Source organism: Esox lucius, chromosome 19 (assembly GCF_011004845.1).
Source record: "Esox lucius isolate fEsoLuc1 chromosome 19, fEsoLuc1.pri, whole genome shotgun sequence".
Classification (NCBI taxonomy): Eukaryota; Metazoa; Chordata; class Actinopteri; order Esociformes; family Esocidae; genus Esox; species Esox lucius.
In genome coordinates, this window is record NC_047587.1 from 47,352,971 (window position 1) to 47,368,368 (window position 15,398).

The 15,398-nt window shown below is 40.6% G+C and overlaps 1 protein-coding gene across 3 annotated transcripts in view; it reads right to left on the reverse strand.

Moving 5' to 3' along the window:
• Window positions 1-6,299: 6,299 nt before the first annotated feature.
• Window positions 6,300-15,398, reverse strand: part of LOC105030231 — a 47,408-nt gene continuing 38,309 nt past the window's right edge. For 2 of the 3 annotated variants that reach the window (XM_029115078.2, XM_029115076.2), the window contains 2 exons: window positions 13,490-13,603; window positions 12,458-13,201 (listed from right to left, as the gene is read on the reverse strand). In XM_029115078.2, coding sequence (XP_028970911.1) covers window positions 12,863-13,201; window positions 13,490-13,603 — 453 coding nt within the window. In that variant the 3' untranslated portion in view covers window positions 12,458-12,862. Of the gene's footprint in view, window positions 8,143-12,457; window positions 13,202-13,489; window positions 13,604-15,398 lie in introns of those variants that run through there. The other variant, XM_013131923.3, reaches the window with a different exon arrangement.

Consider the following 15,398-nt stretch of genomic DNA (forward strand, 5'->3'; position numbering starts at 1 on the left):
AGTATAATTCTTTATCCCGTCAAAACGAAACAAGCAGACAAAGGAAACACGCTTGATAATCTGTTATTTCGTTATTATTTTTTACAAAAAAAGAAATACGGATTTTGACTTATTTTATTATCTTGTTTTTTACACGTAAACCATAAAACGATTTGATATTTCGATTTTTTTCACGTGGGTGGAGCTAAACGTGGAATGTCTGTCATTGGCCAAAATCAAGGCTAGCACTGTCTTGCCTTTCAAAATAGCAGCACACCCTACTAAGTTACATTAATTTCAGGGTTTTACAAACTTGCAAATGAACAGATGAATAGTTCGATAAATGGTATATGCTAGCTACAGCAAGAAAGCAACAGCAAGCTAACTTAATGAAGGCATACAACCAAAACAACATAAGTTTGTAGCCTATTAATCATGGTTGCCCATGTAATGCTTTAAATAAATACTTTGACGATAAACATAATATTTTCCCAATTCTTTCACAACACTCCAAACCACCAAGCAAAGCCAAACGTATTTGATTGCGTATCTCCTTTTAAATCATTGTTAATAGGCTACTTGACACTTGAAAAACTGCGAATTGAATCAATGTTCTAAGTTCAGTAGGAGCTCCAACAGGACATGTAGAAAAGAGAGATGAAAGCCCAAATACGTCTAGAACCAAAAGCAAAGCGTAGCAAATGTTAATTATATGATTGTGATAATGATAAAAGGTAATAGTAATAACTATATATATTTTTTGTAATATAAATTCGGATAGAGTCAGTATTTCACATATCACACCAATCCGAGGTTCGTGGCCATCATGTTTCATTCGACTCGGGTCAATTACATATTTGTATGAAAGATTGTTAGATTTCAGTTAATATTCCAGCAAAACTTAAAAATAAAAAATCTAATAAATTATTGATCTAACTGTATTTTATTTTGGAGACTCAGGAGAACAAGTGTTTACGTTCACGAGTCATGACGAAGTGTTTCCATGGTAACCAAATGTAAACCGAAAGTTACAGTAATAAGTTCTCAGCTGGCTGCAACATTCCCTTGCATGGATATGTGAGCGGTTTAGTTTGAGAATATTTCTGGCATTACTATAATATGTAGCAATTTATTGAGAAAAAGAAATGGAGAAAGGTACCTACTGTTAGCTTTCTCCCTTACCATTTGCCTTATGTGAATGCTAGTATGTGATTCCTGAGAAGGATTTTGCCATTTCATTCTCTTGTTATATGTAATGATATTGTGTTATTATTGTTTTATACTGCATTGCTATAGAGAGTTCAGGCATTTCTGATTGGACAAAAAAAATACTACCTCAGGACTTCACCCTCCCAACTTCATACTATTTATCTACTATGTATTAATTTATCTTTTAGTAATTATAATTAATTTATTAATGCCAAAATATGGCAATATTTCTCAATTTATATTTCTTTGTGTAAGATTATTAACCGGTGGCTTTGAATCCTGAATGCTGATTGGCTGAAAATCATGGTACAGTATCTCACAAAAGTGAGTACACCCCTCACATTTTTGTTAATATTTGATTATATCTTTTCATGTGACAACACTAAAGAAATTACACTTAGCTACAATGTAAAGTGGTGAGTGTACAGCTTGTATAACAGTGTAAATTTGCTGTCCCCTCAAAATAACACAACACACAGCCATTAATGTCTTAACCGCTGGCAACAAAAGTGAATACACCCCTAAGTGAAAATGTCCAAAATGGGCCCAATTAGCCATTTTCCCTCCCTGGTGTCATGTGACTCGTTAGTGTTACAAGCTCTCAGGTGTGAATAGGGAGCTGGTGTGTTTAATTTGGTGTTATCGCTCTCACACTCCCTCATACTGGTCACTGGAATTTCAACATGGCACCTCATGGCAAAGAACTCTCTAAGGATCTGAAAAAAAGAATTGTTGCTCTACATAAAGATGGCCTTCAATGGAAACCAACATCACCAACCGATTGAGGTCTGGATTCAAAAACACACCAAAAATCTATTGAAATCACAGCTTGTTCCAGCTTGTGGGAATTTCCTCATGGCAACTCATAATGTGTATGGTCCCCATGGTCCTGTATGCACTCCCAACAATGTCTGGGCATGCTCCTGATAAGAAGCCAGATTATGACCTAGGGGGGTCCAGACCTGGATCACGGTATCAGTGAGCTCCTGGACAGTCTGTGGCCCTACTTGGCGGCGGCAGAAGCACCGATAAATAACGTCCCAGAGGTTCTCAATTGGATTCAGGTCTGGGGAGCGTGAAGGCTAGTCAATGGCATCAATGCCTTCATCATCCAGGAACTGCCTACACACTGGCCACCTGAGGCCAGGCATTGCTCTGCACCAGGAGGAACCCAGGGCCCACTGCACCAGTGTCTGACGATGGGTCTGAGGATAAAATCCCGGTACCTAACAGCAGTCAAGGTACCATATCCAAGGATATGCCTCCCCAGACCATCACTGACCCATCTCCAAACCGGTCATGTTGGATGATGTTGCAGGCAGCATAACGTTCACCACGGCGTCTCCCGACTCTTTCAGGTCTGTCCCATGCTTTAAATAAGCTTCTTCTGTGAAGAGAACGGGGTGCCAATGACAGACCTGCCAGTTCTGGTGTTCTCTGGCAAATGCCAATCGAGCTGCACGGTGCTGGGCTGTGAGTACAGGTTCCACTAGAGGACGTAGGGCCCTCATGCCTCCCTCATAGAGTCAGTTTCTGACAGTTTGGTCAGAAACATGCACACCAGTAGCCTGCTGAAGGTCATTTTGTAGGGCTCTGGCAATGCTCCTCCTGTTCTAGTATCTGGAGACAAAGGAGCAGATACTGGTCCTGCTGCTGGGTTGATGCCTCTATAAGGCTCTGTCCATCTCTCCTCATGTAACGGCCCATCTCCTAGTATCGCTTCCATGCTCTTGACACTGTACTGTGAGACACAGCAAACCTTCTTGCAACAGCACGTATGATGTGCCATCCTGGAAGACCTGGACTGCCTGTGCAACTTGAATGGGCTGTAGGTACCACCTCATGTGACCAGTAATGACAAGGACACTAACAAAACTAGAGAATAATTAGTCAGGAAGGATAAGGAGAGAGCAATTGTCTGTGGCCACCACCTGCAAAACCAATCCCTTTTTTGGGGTCGTCTTGCACCTGTTGTCACTTTCTTTTGCACTAAAACAGATGACACTGATTCACAATCGCTTATGCTTCCTAACTGGACAGATTGATATCCCTGATGTTTAATTGAGTTGGTGTTATACTGTGATGATTACATGTTACCTTAATTATTTTGTGCAATGTATTTGAAAAGGGAAGTTTGGGGTCTCCTGCTGGAGCTGCTGCCCCCGCGACCCAATATGGATAAGCGGATGAAGATGAGAGATGTATTTGAAAACCATTTCTAAGACACAAGCATTGTTTCCCAGAACTTCCCAAAGGAAACAGAAAAGTACACAAAGTGTTTGTGTGTGCTGGTTAGTTGTGCGACCACTCTAAGGCCATATGGAGTGAAACTTACATGAAGAGAGCTCTCCAGGAACAGGATTGGTGACCACTGGGACTCTAAGGAATAAAAAGATAAATATCCTTGAGTAGTCCAGTGAGAGCCCCAACCTAAATCCAATTGAAGATTTGTGGAATGACTTGTAGATTGCTGTCCATTTACCCGACCCATGGAACTTGACAGCTATTATATTTTTTATGTAGTGTGCATAGTTTTTTTTCCACTTGACCCCTTTAAATGTGTGGTGTGGTGTGTAGGTGAGTTGGAAAAAAATATTTTGATACAAAATATTTGTGAAAGAAGTTCAAGGTGTTGAATCGATAAGCCCTATCAGTTAGCTAACCATTTACAGCAGCACCACTACACCCACAGGCCATCTTATAATATTACTAATATAAATGGAAAAACATTACAGCATTTTTGCAGATATCAGTAAATCAATTATTAAATAGTAGATTAAGTTAGAAGGGTGAACTCCTCAACAATTCTGGTTAAAGTAACACCCCTTTCTTGATAAGTCAATAAACAGTAATTGGCAAGTTTGTAAACTTGAATAAAATTTAATTGATAGATAATATTTTAATCAAAATAAGGGGGAAATTGCTACTTTGAAAGAACAAGTAGTGCTGACTATACATTTGGCCAATGACATACATTTCACATTTCGCTCCACCCACTTGAGAAAAATCGAAATATCAAGTCAACATCAGTTTTTCAGTTTTTGTAAAAAACGAATTAACGGATAAACAAACACGTTTGGAGGGGACAAAGAATTATACTCACGTACACGGACCCGCTATATATTCATTCAGCAAACACATGCTCTCAATATAATTAATAAGTCATCACAACCTAAACTCAAAGACCACACCTTTCTCCATGTACAAACACTTAGCCTCAAATATTTTAACACACTAATCAGAATTGCAGTATCAATTAATAGGGCCTAATGGCATGTCCATGTGCTTTGGAATAATGGATCCTAACAATGCTGAAGTTGCAAGACAAGGAAAAAGCAACCAAACCATTAGAGTAGTAAAATCTTGTCAAGACTTGAGTTGAACAATATGGGCACCCAGACTCTTTTACTACAGAGCCATGCTGTGGTAATATGTGCAGAATGTGGTTTGGCATTGTCCTGCTGAAATAAGCAAGGCCTGCCTTGAAAAAAAGCATTGTCTGGATGGCAGCATACACCGATCAGCCATAACAATATGACCACTGACAGGTGAAGTCAATAACAATGATAATCTTGTTATCATGGCACCTGTCAGTGGGTAGGATATATTAGGCAGCAAGTGCACATTCTGTCCTCAAAGCTGTGATAGAAGCAGGAAAAATGGGCAAGCATAAGGATCTGAGCGACTTTGATATGAGCCAAATTGTGATGGCTAAATGACTGGGTCGGAACATCTCCAAAACTACAGCCCTTTTGGTTACAGTGCTCAGTACATATCAAAAGGGGTCCAAGGAAGGAAAAGCAGTGAACCAGCGACAGTGCCATGGGCAACAAAGGCTCATTGATACCCGGGGGGAGTGAAGACTGATACTGTAGCTCAAAGTTAAAGGTGTCAGAACACATAGTGCATCACAGTTTGTTTCATATGGGTCTGCGTAGCCGCAGACCAATCAGGGTGACCCCTGTCCACTGCCTGAAAGATGCCCTACAATGGGCACTTGAGCATCAGAACTGGACCACATCATGTGGATGGCTGGGCGCGTGTGCGTCGCTTACCTGGAGAACACATGGCACCAAGACGCACTATGGGAAGGAGGCAGCCAAGCAGAAGCAGTGTGATGCTATGGGCAATGTTCTGCTGGGAAACCTTGGGTCCTATCATTCATATTGATATTACTTGTACCACATATGACATGTACCACCTAAGCATTGCTGCTGACCATGTGCACTCTTTCATGGCAACGGTATTCCCTAATGGCATTGGCCTCTTTCAGCAGGATAATGTGCCCGGCCACAATGCAAAAATGGTTCAGGAATGGTTTGAGGAACACAAACGAGTTCAAGGTGTGACTTGACCTCCAAATTTCCCAGATTTCAATCCAACTGAGCATCTGTAGGATGTGCTAGACAAATAAGTCCAATATATGAAGGCCCCACCTCGCAACTTAAAGGACTTGAATGACCTGTTGTGCCAGATACCACGGCACACCTTCAGAGGTCTAGTAGAATCCATGCCTCGATGGGTTAGGGCTGTTTTGGTGGTAAAAGTGGGACCTACACAATATTAGGCAGGTGGTCATAATGTTATGGCTGATCGGTGTATGTTGCGCCAAAATCTGTATATATTGTTCAGCGTTAATGGTGCCTCACGGGCAAGTCACCCAAGCCATGTGCACTAATGCACCCCCACACTGTCACTGATGTTGGCTGTGGAACTGTGCACTGATAGCAAGCCGGATAGGTCTCCTACCATTTTAGCCTGGAGGACGATGGTTTTCCACTTCGCCTCAGTCCATCTTAAATGCAATTGTACGTTGAAATTTTTTTTTTTTTAATTGTTGCAGTATTTGCCTGTGCAGTCTTTCTGAGTGGTGAACACATCTCCCTCTCTTTACTTCTGAAAGACTGGGATGCTCCTTTTCTACCCAATCATGTTACTGACCTATTGCCAATTAAACTAATTAATTGAGATGTTCCATCAGGTTTTTTTTGCACTACATACATTTTCCAGTCTTTTGTTGCCAGGTCCCAGCTTATTTGAAATGTGTTGTTGGCATAAAATTCAATGAGGGCATGTTTTTGCACAGATGTAAACAAAATTGCACCAATATATTTTGAATGAGAACATTTTACTTCTACAACATCTACAGACCAGCATCAAGTTAATGACAGCTTTGCATCTTGCAAAAGGACTTATTCGAGTGTTTTTGGAACTCTTGTTTAATGTTTTTGTATGCCCTGATATCTTCAAGAACGATGCCTGGAAAGACAAGGTAAGTTAGCCAAAACCAATTGATTTTCCTAAATAAGAATCTTTGGACAGATGTATTATTATTATTATAACGTTATTTCAACAAGGAACCCAGACGGAGACCAAGGTCTCTTTTATAGCTGGGTCCTGCATATACATGTATACAAATACAGTTGAGATACAATGATAAATTACACAAAACAGTCAACATTTTCACAGATCGCACAAAAAAATACAGCAGCAGATTTTTACATTTACACATAGGTTATTCCCCTGGTAGCACAAGAATGTACGGAGGCCTTGAAGCCCAAGGCCTGCTTGCGTAATTATCTAAAAAAAACACGGACTAGTTTATTTACAGTGTTAAGTCATGCTGACTGAGATAAAACAGGTCTCGCCACACAGACGTTTTCATGAACACCATATGCCAATTGCTTAAAACATTTACAACATTAAACAATGTTCTAGTCATACAACTAGAGAACAATCTGAAAAATAATGGTCTATGGATCACTGGAGAACATTTTTAGTGACTCCCGACATTGTTAACTAGCCTTCAGATTTTTTGGACAACTTTATTCGTTTCAACACACTCTGCATTCCTGAAATTGTTTTCATTCCCAGAGCGCATACAACTACAGGGCAATTAGAAAAATAATGGTCTAAGGATTTCAGGAGAACATTGTAGAGCGTTGTAAAATGTTCACACTAAACAGAATAAATAAATCGAACACATCTCTCTGGATGTGCTGGCGATGATGGATGGGCTACTTTGACTATGAAAAAAATACATTCATAAAATACATTCATAGACTCCACAGCGCCAACTGTTATACTTAAGAGAGGTGAAATGATGCAGTAGACATATTCTAAAGACGACAGCGGACTAGAGCTCAGTTTGAGTGCGGTGGTACGTCATCAGTGCATCAGTTAATCTACCACCTGTCTGCAGGTGTGGGGACCCTAACCACCTATTTTATCTTAACGTATTCGGACACCACTAAAACGTGTCAGTCCTTTTGAGATATTTACCCAAGCATCAACGTCTTCATCGAACTTGCTCATTATCGATTTACCCTGTTGTAAATGTGTGACGAAACCTATTTCATTTAAATGAACACCATAAATAAATGTGTCCATGCTTTTTTGACATATTTACGCAAGCATCAATGTCTTTACCTGAAGCAGTTACAAGCAATGCTCCCCATAAAAAATTTAATTGGGCAAGAGGGACAAGTTTAATAATAAAATAAAAATTACGGTAAGACAACTTCTCAGATTGGTAAGGAAAGTGCCTCATAATTCCATGATTCATCATCAGCTAAAAAATATCTCCCGTACAAGTTGGAGGGCGTCATCGTCAGCAGTATGTAACTGCAGTCTTGAATAGTCCTCTTCTCCTTCAAAGTTCTGACCAGAGACCACGTGACCTTTAACCTCATCCTGATCATGAGTTTGAATTGGTCCTAAACACTGGCCCTCAGGTCTCAGGGCTGTGTGACTTTTTTGTGAGTTTTTGTTCTCAGCATAAAATAGAGTCTCCTCAGTTACATTGAGGTAGTATGTCTCCAAGATGTAATTCCTCCTCTGGACATCAGAGTCTGAGGACTCCGCCACAATGTCCAACTTAGGTACCGCCCTCCTCTCCTCAATGACATAGTTGTTTCTCGCATTTAGTGAGCAGCCCACCACGCTGTTTTTGACCTGTAGGAACACATTAAATACATATGGTGAATTGGATACAATTTAAATAAAATATAGTTTGGCTATTGTTATATACAGACAAAACACCACAAGCTCCCAGAACACCTTCAATGCACCTTGGCATAGACTATGAATCTCTGGAACTATAATGAAGTGGAAATAAAATGTCTCTTTTCAAAACATCAAATGCAGACCTTAGCCCAAAAAGAGCCTGATCAACCATAAGAGCAATAGCATATATCACCAATTACAATCGTCAACAACCAGACCAATATAATTTATGTAAAAGGAAAATAATATTGTTCCTTGATAAACATTTATTTTTATGAAAAGATAAAGATTTCTCACCTTCTGTGAGTACACACAGATGTATTATAGGCCTTAGTTATTTTCAAACCAGCTACAAGTAGCTTTATCAAAGCCCATTGCTATTTGTAATGATGAGGTGAGAACTCCTAAGCGGTTCGAAAGCCTCAGATCCTCCCGAGAAGGCAAAGGAAACAAGACGCAACACTCCCTGCACATTTGCTTCTCATCCAAACTTCTCATGTTCCCTTTACAACATGCCACTACAAAATTGGATGCAAGTGGTGTGCAGCAAGAGGAAAACATAGTGGAGGGCCAACACAGGAAACTGGACACCAGCAAGAACCTCGGTCATTAATACAGTATGTGAGCTCGCTTCCACGTATGAAAGGCTCCTCCAATCTTTATGATCTCAAACGCAGCTGAATGTGTGTGAAAAAAAGCAACAAATTAATTTCAGAAATTCCTTGGCTCTGGAGGGCACTGAGACTGGATAAATAACCACTGGAAGGTAGCTTTTGTGGGTTGAAAAGTGCTGTAGCTTAACACTAAGTCCATACTTTGTAATAATACATAATATTTATGTATATATGATGTGGGCAAATGCTCGGTTGCGCATGTCTTAAGTTAGTCCTGGTATCAAAGCTGGAATCCTATTCGTCTTTGGCTAACCAGCCCTCACCACATTTTAGACCCTGTAGAAGGGTGGACTGAAGGTACTGTATGCATAATTAACATGTTGCTCAAGCAGATTGTACAATCCCGCTTCTAAAAATGTTGGGACGCTGTATAAAATGTAAAAAAAAACAGAATACAGTAATGTACATCGTTTAAACCCCATATTCAAACAACAATTGTACAAAAACAATATATCAAATGTCGAAAATGATTGCCTGTGAACACAGTATGTAGCTGCATCCACAAATATATGTTAAAACTCTACCATGCAAAGAAGAAACCAGATATAGATACAAGATCCAGAAACGCCACCACTTTCTCTGGACCCAAGCATATTCAAACTTATTCCCCAACCAGAAGCCTTGGATGAATAGAGAGGTCTGTCAATGAACAGAGAGGTCTGATAAAGGCATGCAACACTGTTTTCAGATCCAGCGATGAGGAGGCTTACAGCTAATCCAGGGCCAACCTGAAAAGGGGCTAAACACGACCACAAACTATGTATTGAGAAGCACTTCAACTCCGAACCCTGATGCTTGTGGCAGGGCATCCAAGCCATCGCAGACTGCCGGCCAAAGAATCCTACTCCCACAGCCACCAACGTTTCCATTACCGGCGAGTTAAACAGTTGCTATGCTCAATTAAAAAAGGACGAAGATCCAGCCATTAAAGCTCCCCTTCAGACTATCCATTACAGATGTGTTGTCTGCACTGAGCGGGAGAATGCACGCAAGTTGGCTGATCCTGATGGCATCCTCGGGCTTGTGCTCAGAACATGTGTTGGGCAGCTGGCCAAAGTCTTCACTGACATTCTTAACCTGTCACTGGGCCAGACCGTTGTCCACACATGCTTCAAGACCGCAACCATTGTGCCAGCCCCAAAGCAGTCGACTGCATCTAGCCTGAACGACTTCTGACCTGTTGCACTCACACCTACGATCATGAAGTGTTTCGTAAGACTGGTCTTTGCCCACCTCAACACTGGATCCCTACCAGTTTGTCTACCGACGGTATCTGCAGGTTTCAGCAAGTAAAAATGTATGACATAAGACGTTTTTAATGCCACTTCAAATTGAATTTAAGACCTATTTCACAACAACACCCCACAAAAAAATACATAAGGACACCAATTCGACTGAAGTGAAAGATGTTGGAAATATCTGTTGGTCTGATGTAATTCAATAGAAAGACCAGGATACTGCACTTTATGTATTCATGAAATTGTTGGCCCCAGTTATGGATAAGCATGCACCTGTTAGGAGGCTGACTGTTAGAGCTGCTGGGGCTCCTTGGGTTGATGAGGAATTAAAAGGATATATGGGTCAAAGAGAAAATGCGAAAGAAGTGGCAAGTAAGTCTGGATCCTTATATGATTGGCAAACATATTGTAAATTGAGGAATTATGTCACCAACTCGAATAGAAAGAAGATACTGTATTATGAATCTAGGATGGAATAAAACATGGAAAAATGCTCTGGAGTACCTTAAATAATATCATGGGTAGAAAAAGTGGTAACACTTTACATTAAGTCTACATTCATTAGATGTAATAATATTTTAATTAATGCATTTATAACATAGTAGATACTATTAAATACTATATAAATAACATGTAATTACTATGTAATAAGGGTTTATCGGTATCAGTTATTACACAATTGGAACAGAGTGATGTAATTACAAACATGATTGTTCCACACGTGTAATTACTAATGATTTATTTATCTGTAATTACAAGGTGTGTAGTTACATGAATAACTAACATGGGCTGTAATTACACTTTTGTAATTTCAATGTGACACAATGCATTTTGAAGTTTAACCTTGTTACATGTAACTACATTAACCTTGTTACATGTAACTACATAAGTTATTATCACCAATGTTAGTCTAGGACACAACAGGGCAAACCCTATCATTATCTTCAACTATCTTATTTGATTGTTGAGCAGTGTCTTTGCAGTTGATATTAATGTAACTATAATGTACCTACACAAAGTGTGAAATGAAAGACATTTAATGATCCCTTTCATCATAGCTGCACTGTAAGTCAAATGTTTCAAAAAAGATTTGGTGTTCATGTTTTAGGGAACAACACTTGTTTAATTTGTTTTTATTACAATCCCTTTGAAAGTACAGTACAATATAGAATAATAATATCATTAGAAATAACTATGCAATGTCACAGGCAAACACCAAATGTAGTATATTTCATTCTGAAAGTGTTAATATTTTTCTCCATGTCAGAGTAAGAAATATTAAGTGTACTACAAAATAATTTCTGTTGTTACACAACGCAAAACTTAATCAAATGTCAGTTACTATGCAATTGCATTGTAATTACAATGGTATTACAAAGGAACAAGTGAATTAAAGTAAAGTGAAACAAGACCGATTTAAACATCAAGTACTATGCAGTTACTATGTTACAGCAACCACAGGGAATACGTCGTGATCTGGGAGTGAAAAATGGGTTAGATTAACTAATTGTAATTAAAAATGTATATCAATGCAGTTACACATAACAACACTCAATCCTATGTCAATTACTATGTACCTACATTATAATTACAATGTTATAAAAAAGGAACAAGTGAATTAATGTAAAGTGAAACAAGATCCATTTACACATTAAGTGCGATTTAGTTACTATGTTACAGCGACCATAGGGAATAAGTTGTGATCTGCAAGGGAATAAAGGGTTAGATCACATTAAATGTAATTAAAATGAAATCAATCTTGTTAGACATTACGCTCAATAAAATGTAAATTAGTATGTATTTACATTGGAATTACAATGTTATTACAAAGGAATAAGGGATTTAATGTAAAGTGAATAAAAGGAAATCAATATAATCCAGATTTTTTTTTTTTAATTCTTTGTTCATATTGCAAAACCACAAACTTAAATAATTAATCTGATTTTATATAATTGTAATTAGTCTAGGTTATTGTAACTAAAACTTTAGAAGACAAACAGTGCTTGTAGTTCAGATCAGTGGAAATGTAAATTAGTTCTCTACTAAAAACAAAAGTAGACTTACAACAGCATTGCACAATTTATGTTAGCTCCACTCCTAATTGACCAGTGTGTGTGTATGTACGTATGTACATATGTGTACGTATGTGTACATGTGTGTATATGTGTGTGTGTGTGTGTATATATGTACATGTGTGTATATGTACATGCGTGTATGTGTGTGTGTATATATATATATATATATATATATATGTACATGTGTGTATATGTGTGTGTGTGTATATATATATATATATATATATATATATATATATATATGTATATATGTGTGTGTGTGTGTGTGTGTGTGTGTGTGTGTGTGTGTGTGTGTGTGTGTGTGTGTATATATATATAGACATTCACTTGCACTGGCCCCTCCAAACATGTGGCCCCTCCAAAATGTACCAAATGTCCTTTTTTTGCTCCTAAGGAAAATACCAATGCGAACCCTAGTCAACTTTTAATCATACTCAACAATACAACAAACAGTCTATAGCCATTTTAAAATTATGAATTTATAAAGAATAACTATTTTCTTATTTAATCACAGATGGGTTTTAAAGATGCATATAACTGAGATTGTCAGATTTCTCAGAGCGGATACATTGATTAGATGTCTTTTAGGAGTTGACAGAGTACTCCATTCTTATTTTCCTTACTCAACCAGTACATCCACTCAATGAAATGTAGATGTTTTTTTAAAAACTTTTTGCTCCGATTACCCCTTAGTCTCCAGACCTGCCCCCTTTATTGTCTGCCATGCTCTTTCAATGTGTTGTGTGTGGTATCCACTTTGAGGATCCACAAAGTTGTTGGTGTGATTTACTGTTTGGTGATTGTAGCCCAGCCTATTCAGAGACCTGACATATGCTCTCCAACAGTCACTCAAAATGGTGGAACCTCTTCGCACATGTCTTCTGATGATAGGGATCAAGGTTTCCTGAGAACGGTCCTTCACCATTTTAAGGATTGGGCGTCGTCTGTTGTGTTTGACCTCCAGCATCCCAAACACCCATCCCTCTCTTCTCCACGTTGGACCAATCCTTCCACGATTGTACTAAAATAAAAGGACATGCAAGACAATGTTATTTGAGCCTCACAATGTGCAATATTTTTTATGTATGAAAGATCCAATGAAGATACATGTTTAAAATCAGACAGTGGTTTGTCATTTAAGCTAACAGTTAATTTAGTTGACTTAAAAAAATCTCCAGTATTACAGTGTATGTCCAGGCGAGTACTGAGGAACACGTATAGACATATTTCAATTACAGGTATGTTATCACTTTCTATTAGTTCAAAAGCCCAGAAACTGGGTTGCCATGTCAAAGTTATAATTCTATACCTTTCTCTTTTGCGAGAACTTGGATTCGTCAATCACAACAAATCTCCAAAGAGATCTGGATCCAATTTCAAAACCCTTTCTCCTTTTGAATCTCCTCAAGGCTTTGTTGCAAACCTTGAGAAGAGGTAAGACATTTTTTATTGATATTGGAATACGATTCAGGGGAGCATGAAATAAAATAAAATCTAGAAATAAAATCGAATTCATTATTCTAAATCGCCCTAAACTGACACTGCTCCTTCAATCATTTGGAAATAAAATTTGCATTGCATCATCTTCCGCTTATCCGGGGCCAGGTCGCGGGGGCAGCAGTCTAAGCAGGGATGCCCAGACTTCCCTCTCCCCAGACACTTCCTCCAGCTCTTCCGGGGGGACACCGAGGCGTTCCCAGGCCAGCCGGGAGACATAGTCCCTCCAGCGTGTCCTAGGTCTTCCCCGGGGTCTCTTCCCGGTGGGACGGGACCGGAACACCTTCCCAGGAAGGCGTTCCGGAGGCATCCGAAACAGATGCCCAAGCCACCTCAGCTGACCCCTCTCGATGTGGAGGAGCAGCGGCTCTACTCTGAGCTCCTCCCGGGTGACCGAGCTTCTCACCCTATCTCTAAGGGATCGCCCAGCCACCCTGCGGAGAAAGCTCATTTCGGCCGCCTGTATCCGGGATCTTGTCCTTTCGGTCATGACCCAAAGCTCATGACCATAGGTGAGAGTAGGAACGTAGATTGACCGGTAAATCGAGAGCTTCGCCTTGCGGCTCAGCTATTTCTTCACCACGACAGAACGATACATCAACCGCATTACTGCAGAAGCTGCACCGATCCGTCTGTCAATCTCCCGTTCCATCCTTCCCTCACTCGTGAACAGGACCCCTAGATACTTAAACTCCTCCACTTGAGGCAGGCACTCTCCACCAACCTGAAGTGGGCAAGCCACCCTTTTCCGACTGAGGACCATGGCCTCGGATTTGGAGGTACTGATTTTCATCCCCACCGCTTCACACTCGGCTGCAAACCGTCCAAGTGCATGCTGAAGGTCCTGGCTTGAAGGGGCCAACACGACAACATCATCCGCAAAGAGCAGAGACGAAATCGTGTGGTCCCCAAACCTGACACCCTCCGGCCCCTGGCTGCGCCAAGAAATTCTGTCCATAAAAATTACGAACAGAACCGGTGACAAAGGGCAGCCCTGCCGGAGTCCAACATGCACAGGGAACAAGTCTGACTTACTGCCGGCAATGCGGACCAAGCTCCTGCTTCGGTCGTACAGGGACCTGACAGCCCTTAGCAAAGGACCCAGGACCCCATATTCCCGAAGCACTCTCCACAGGATGCCGCGAGGGACACAGTCGAATGCCTTCTCCAAATCCACAAAACACATGTGGACTGGTTGGGCAAACTCCCATGAACCCTCCATCACCCTGTAGAGGGTATAGAGCTGGTCCAGTGTTCCACGGCCTGGACGAAAACCACACTGTTCCTCCTGAATCCGAGGTTCTACTATCGGCCGTATTCTCCTCTCCAGAACCCTGGCATAGACTTTCCCGGGGAGGCTGAGAAGTGTGATCCCCCTATAGTTGGAACACACCCTCCGGTCCCCCTTCTTATAAAGAGGGACCACCACCCCGGTCTGCCATCCCAGAGGCACTGTCCCCGACTGCCACGCGATGTTGCACAGGCGTGTCAGCCAAGACAGCCCCACAACATCCAGAGACTTGAGGTACTCAGGGCGGATCTCATCCACCCCCGGTGCCTTGCCACCGAGGAGTTTCTTAACCACCTCGGTGACTTCAGCCCGGGTGATGGACGAGTCCACCTCTGAGCCTTCATCCTCTGCTTCCTCAATGGAAGACGTGACGGCGGGATTGAGGAGATCCTCGAAGTACTCCTTCCACCGCCCGACGACATCCCCAGTT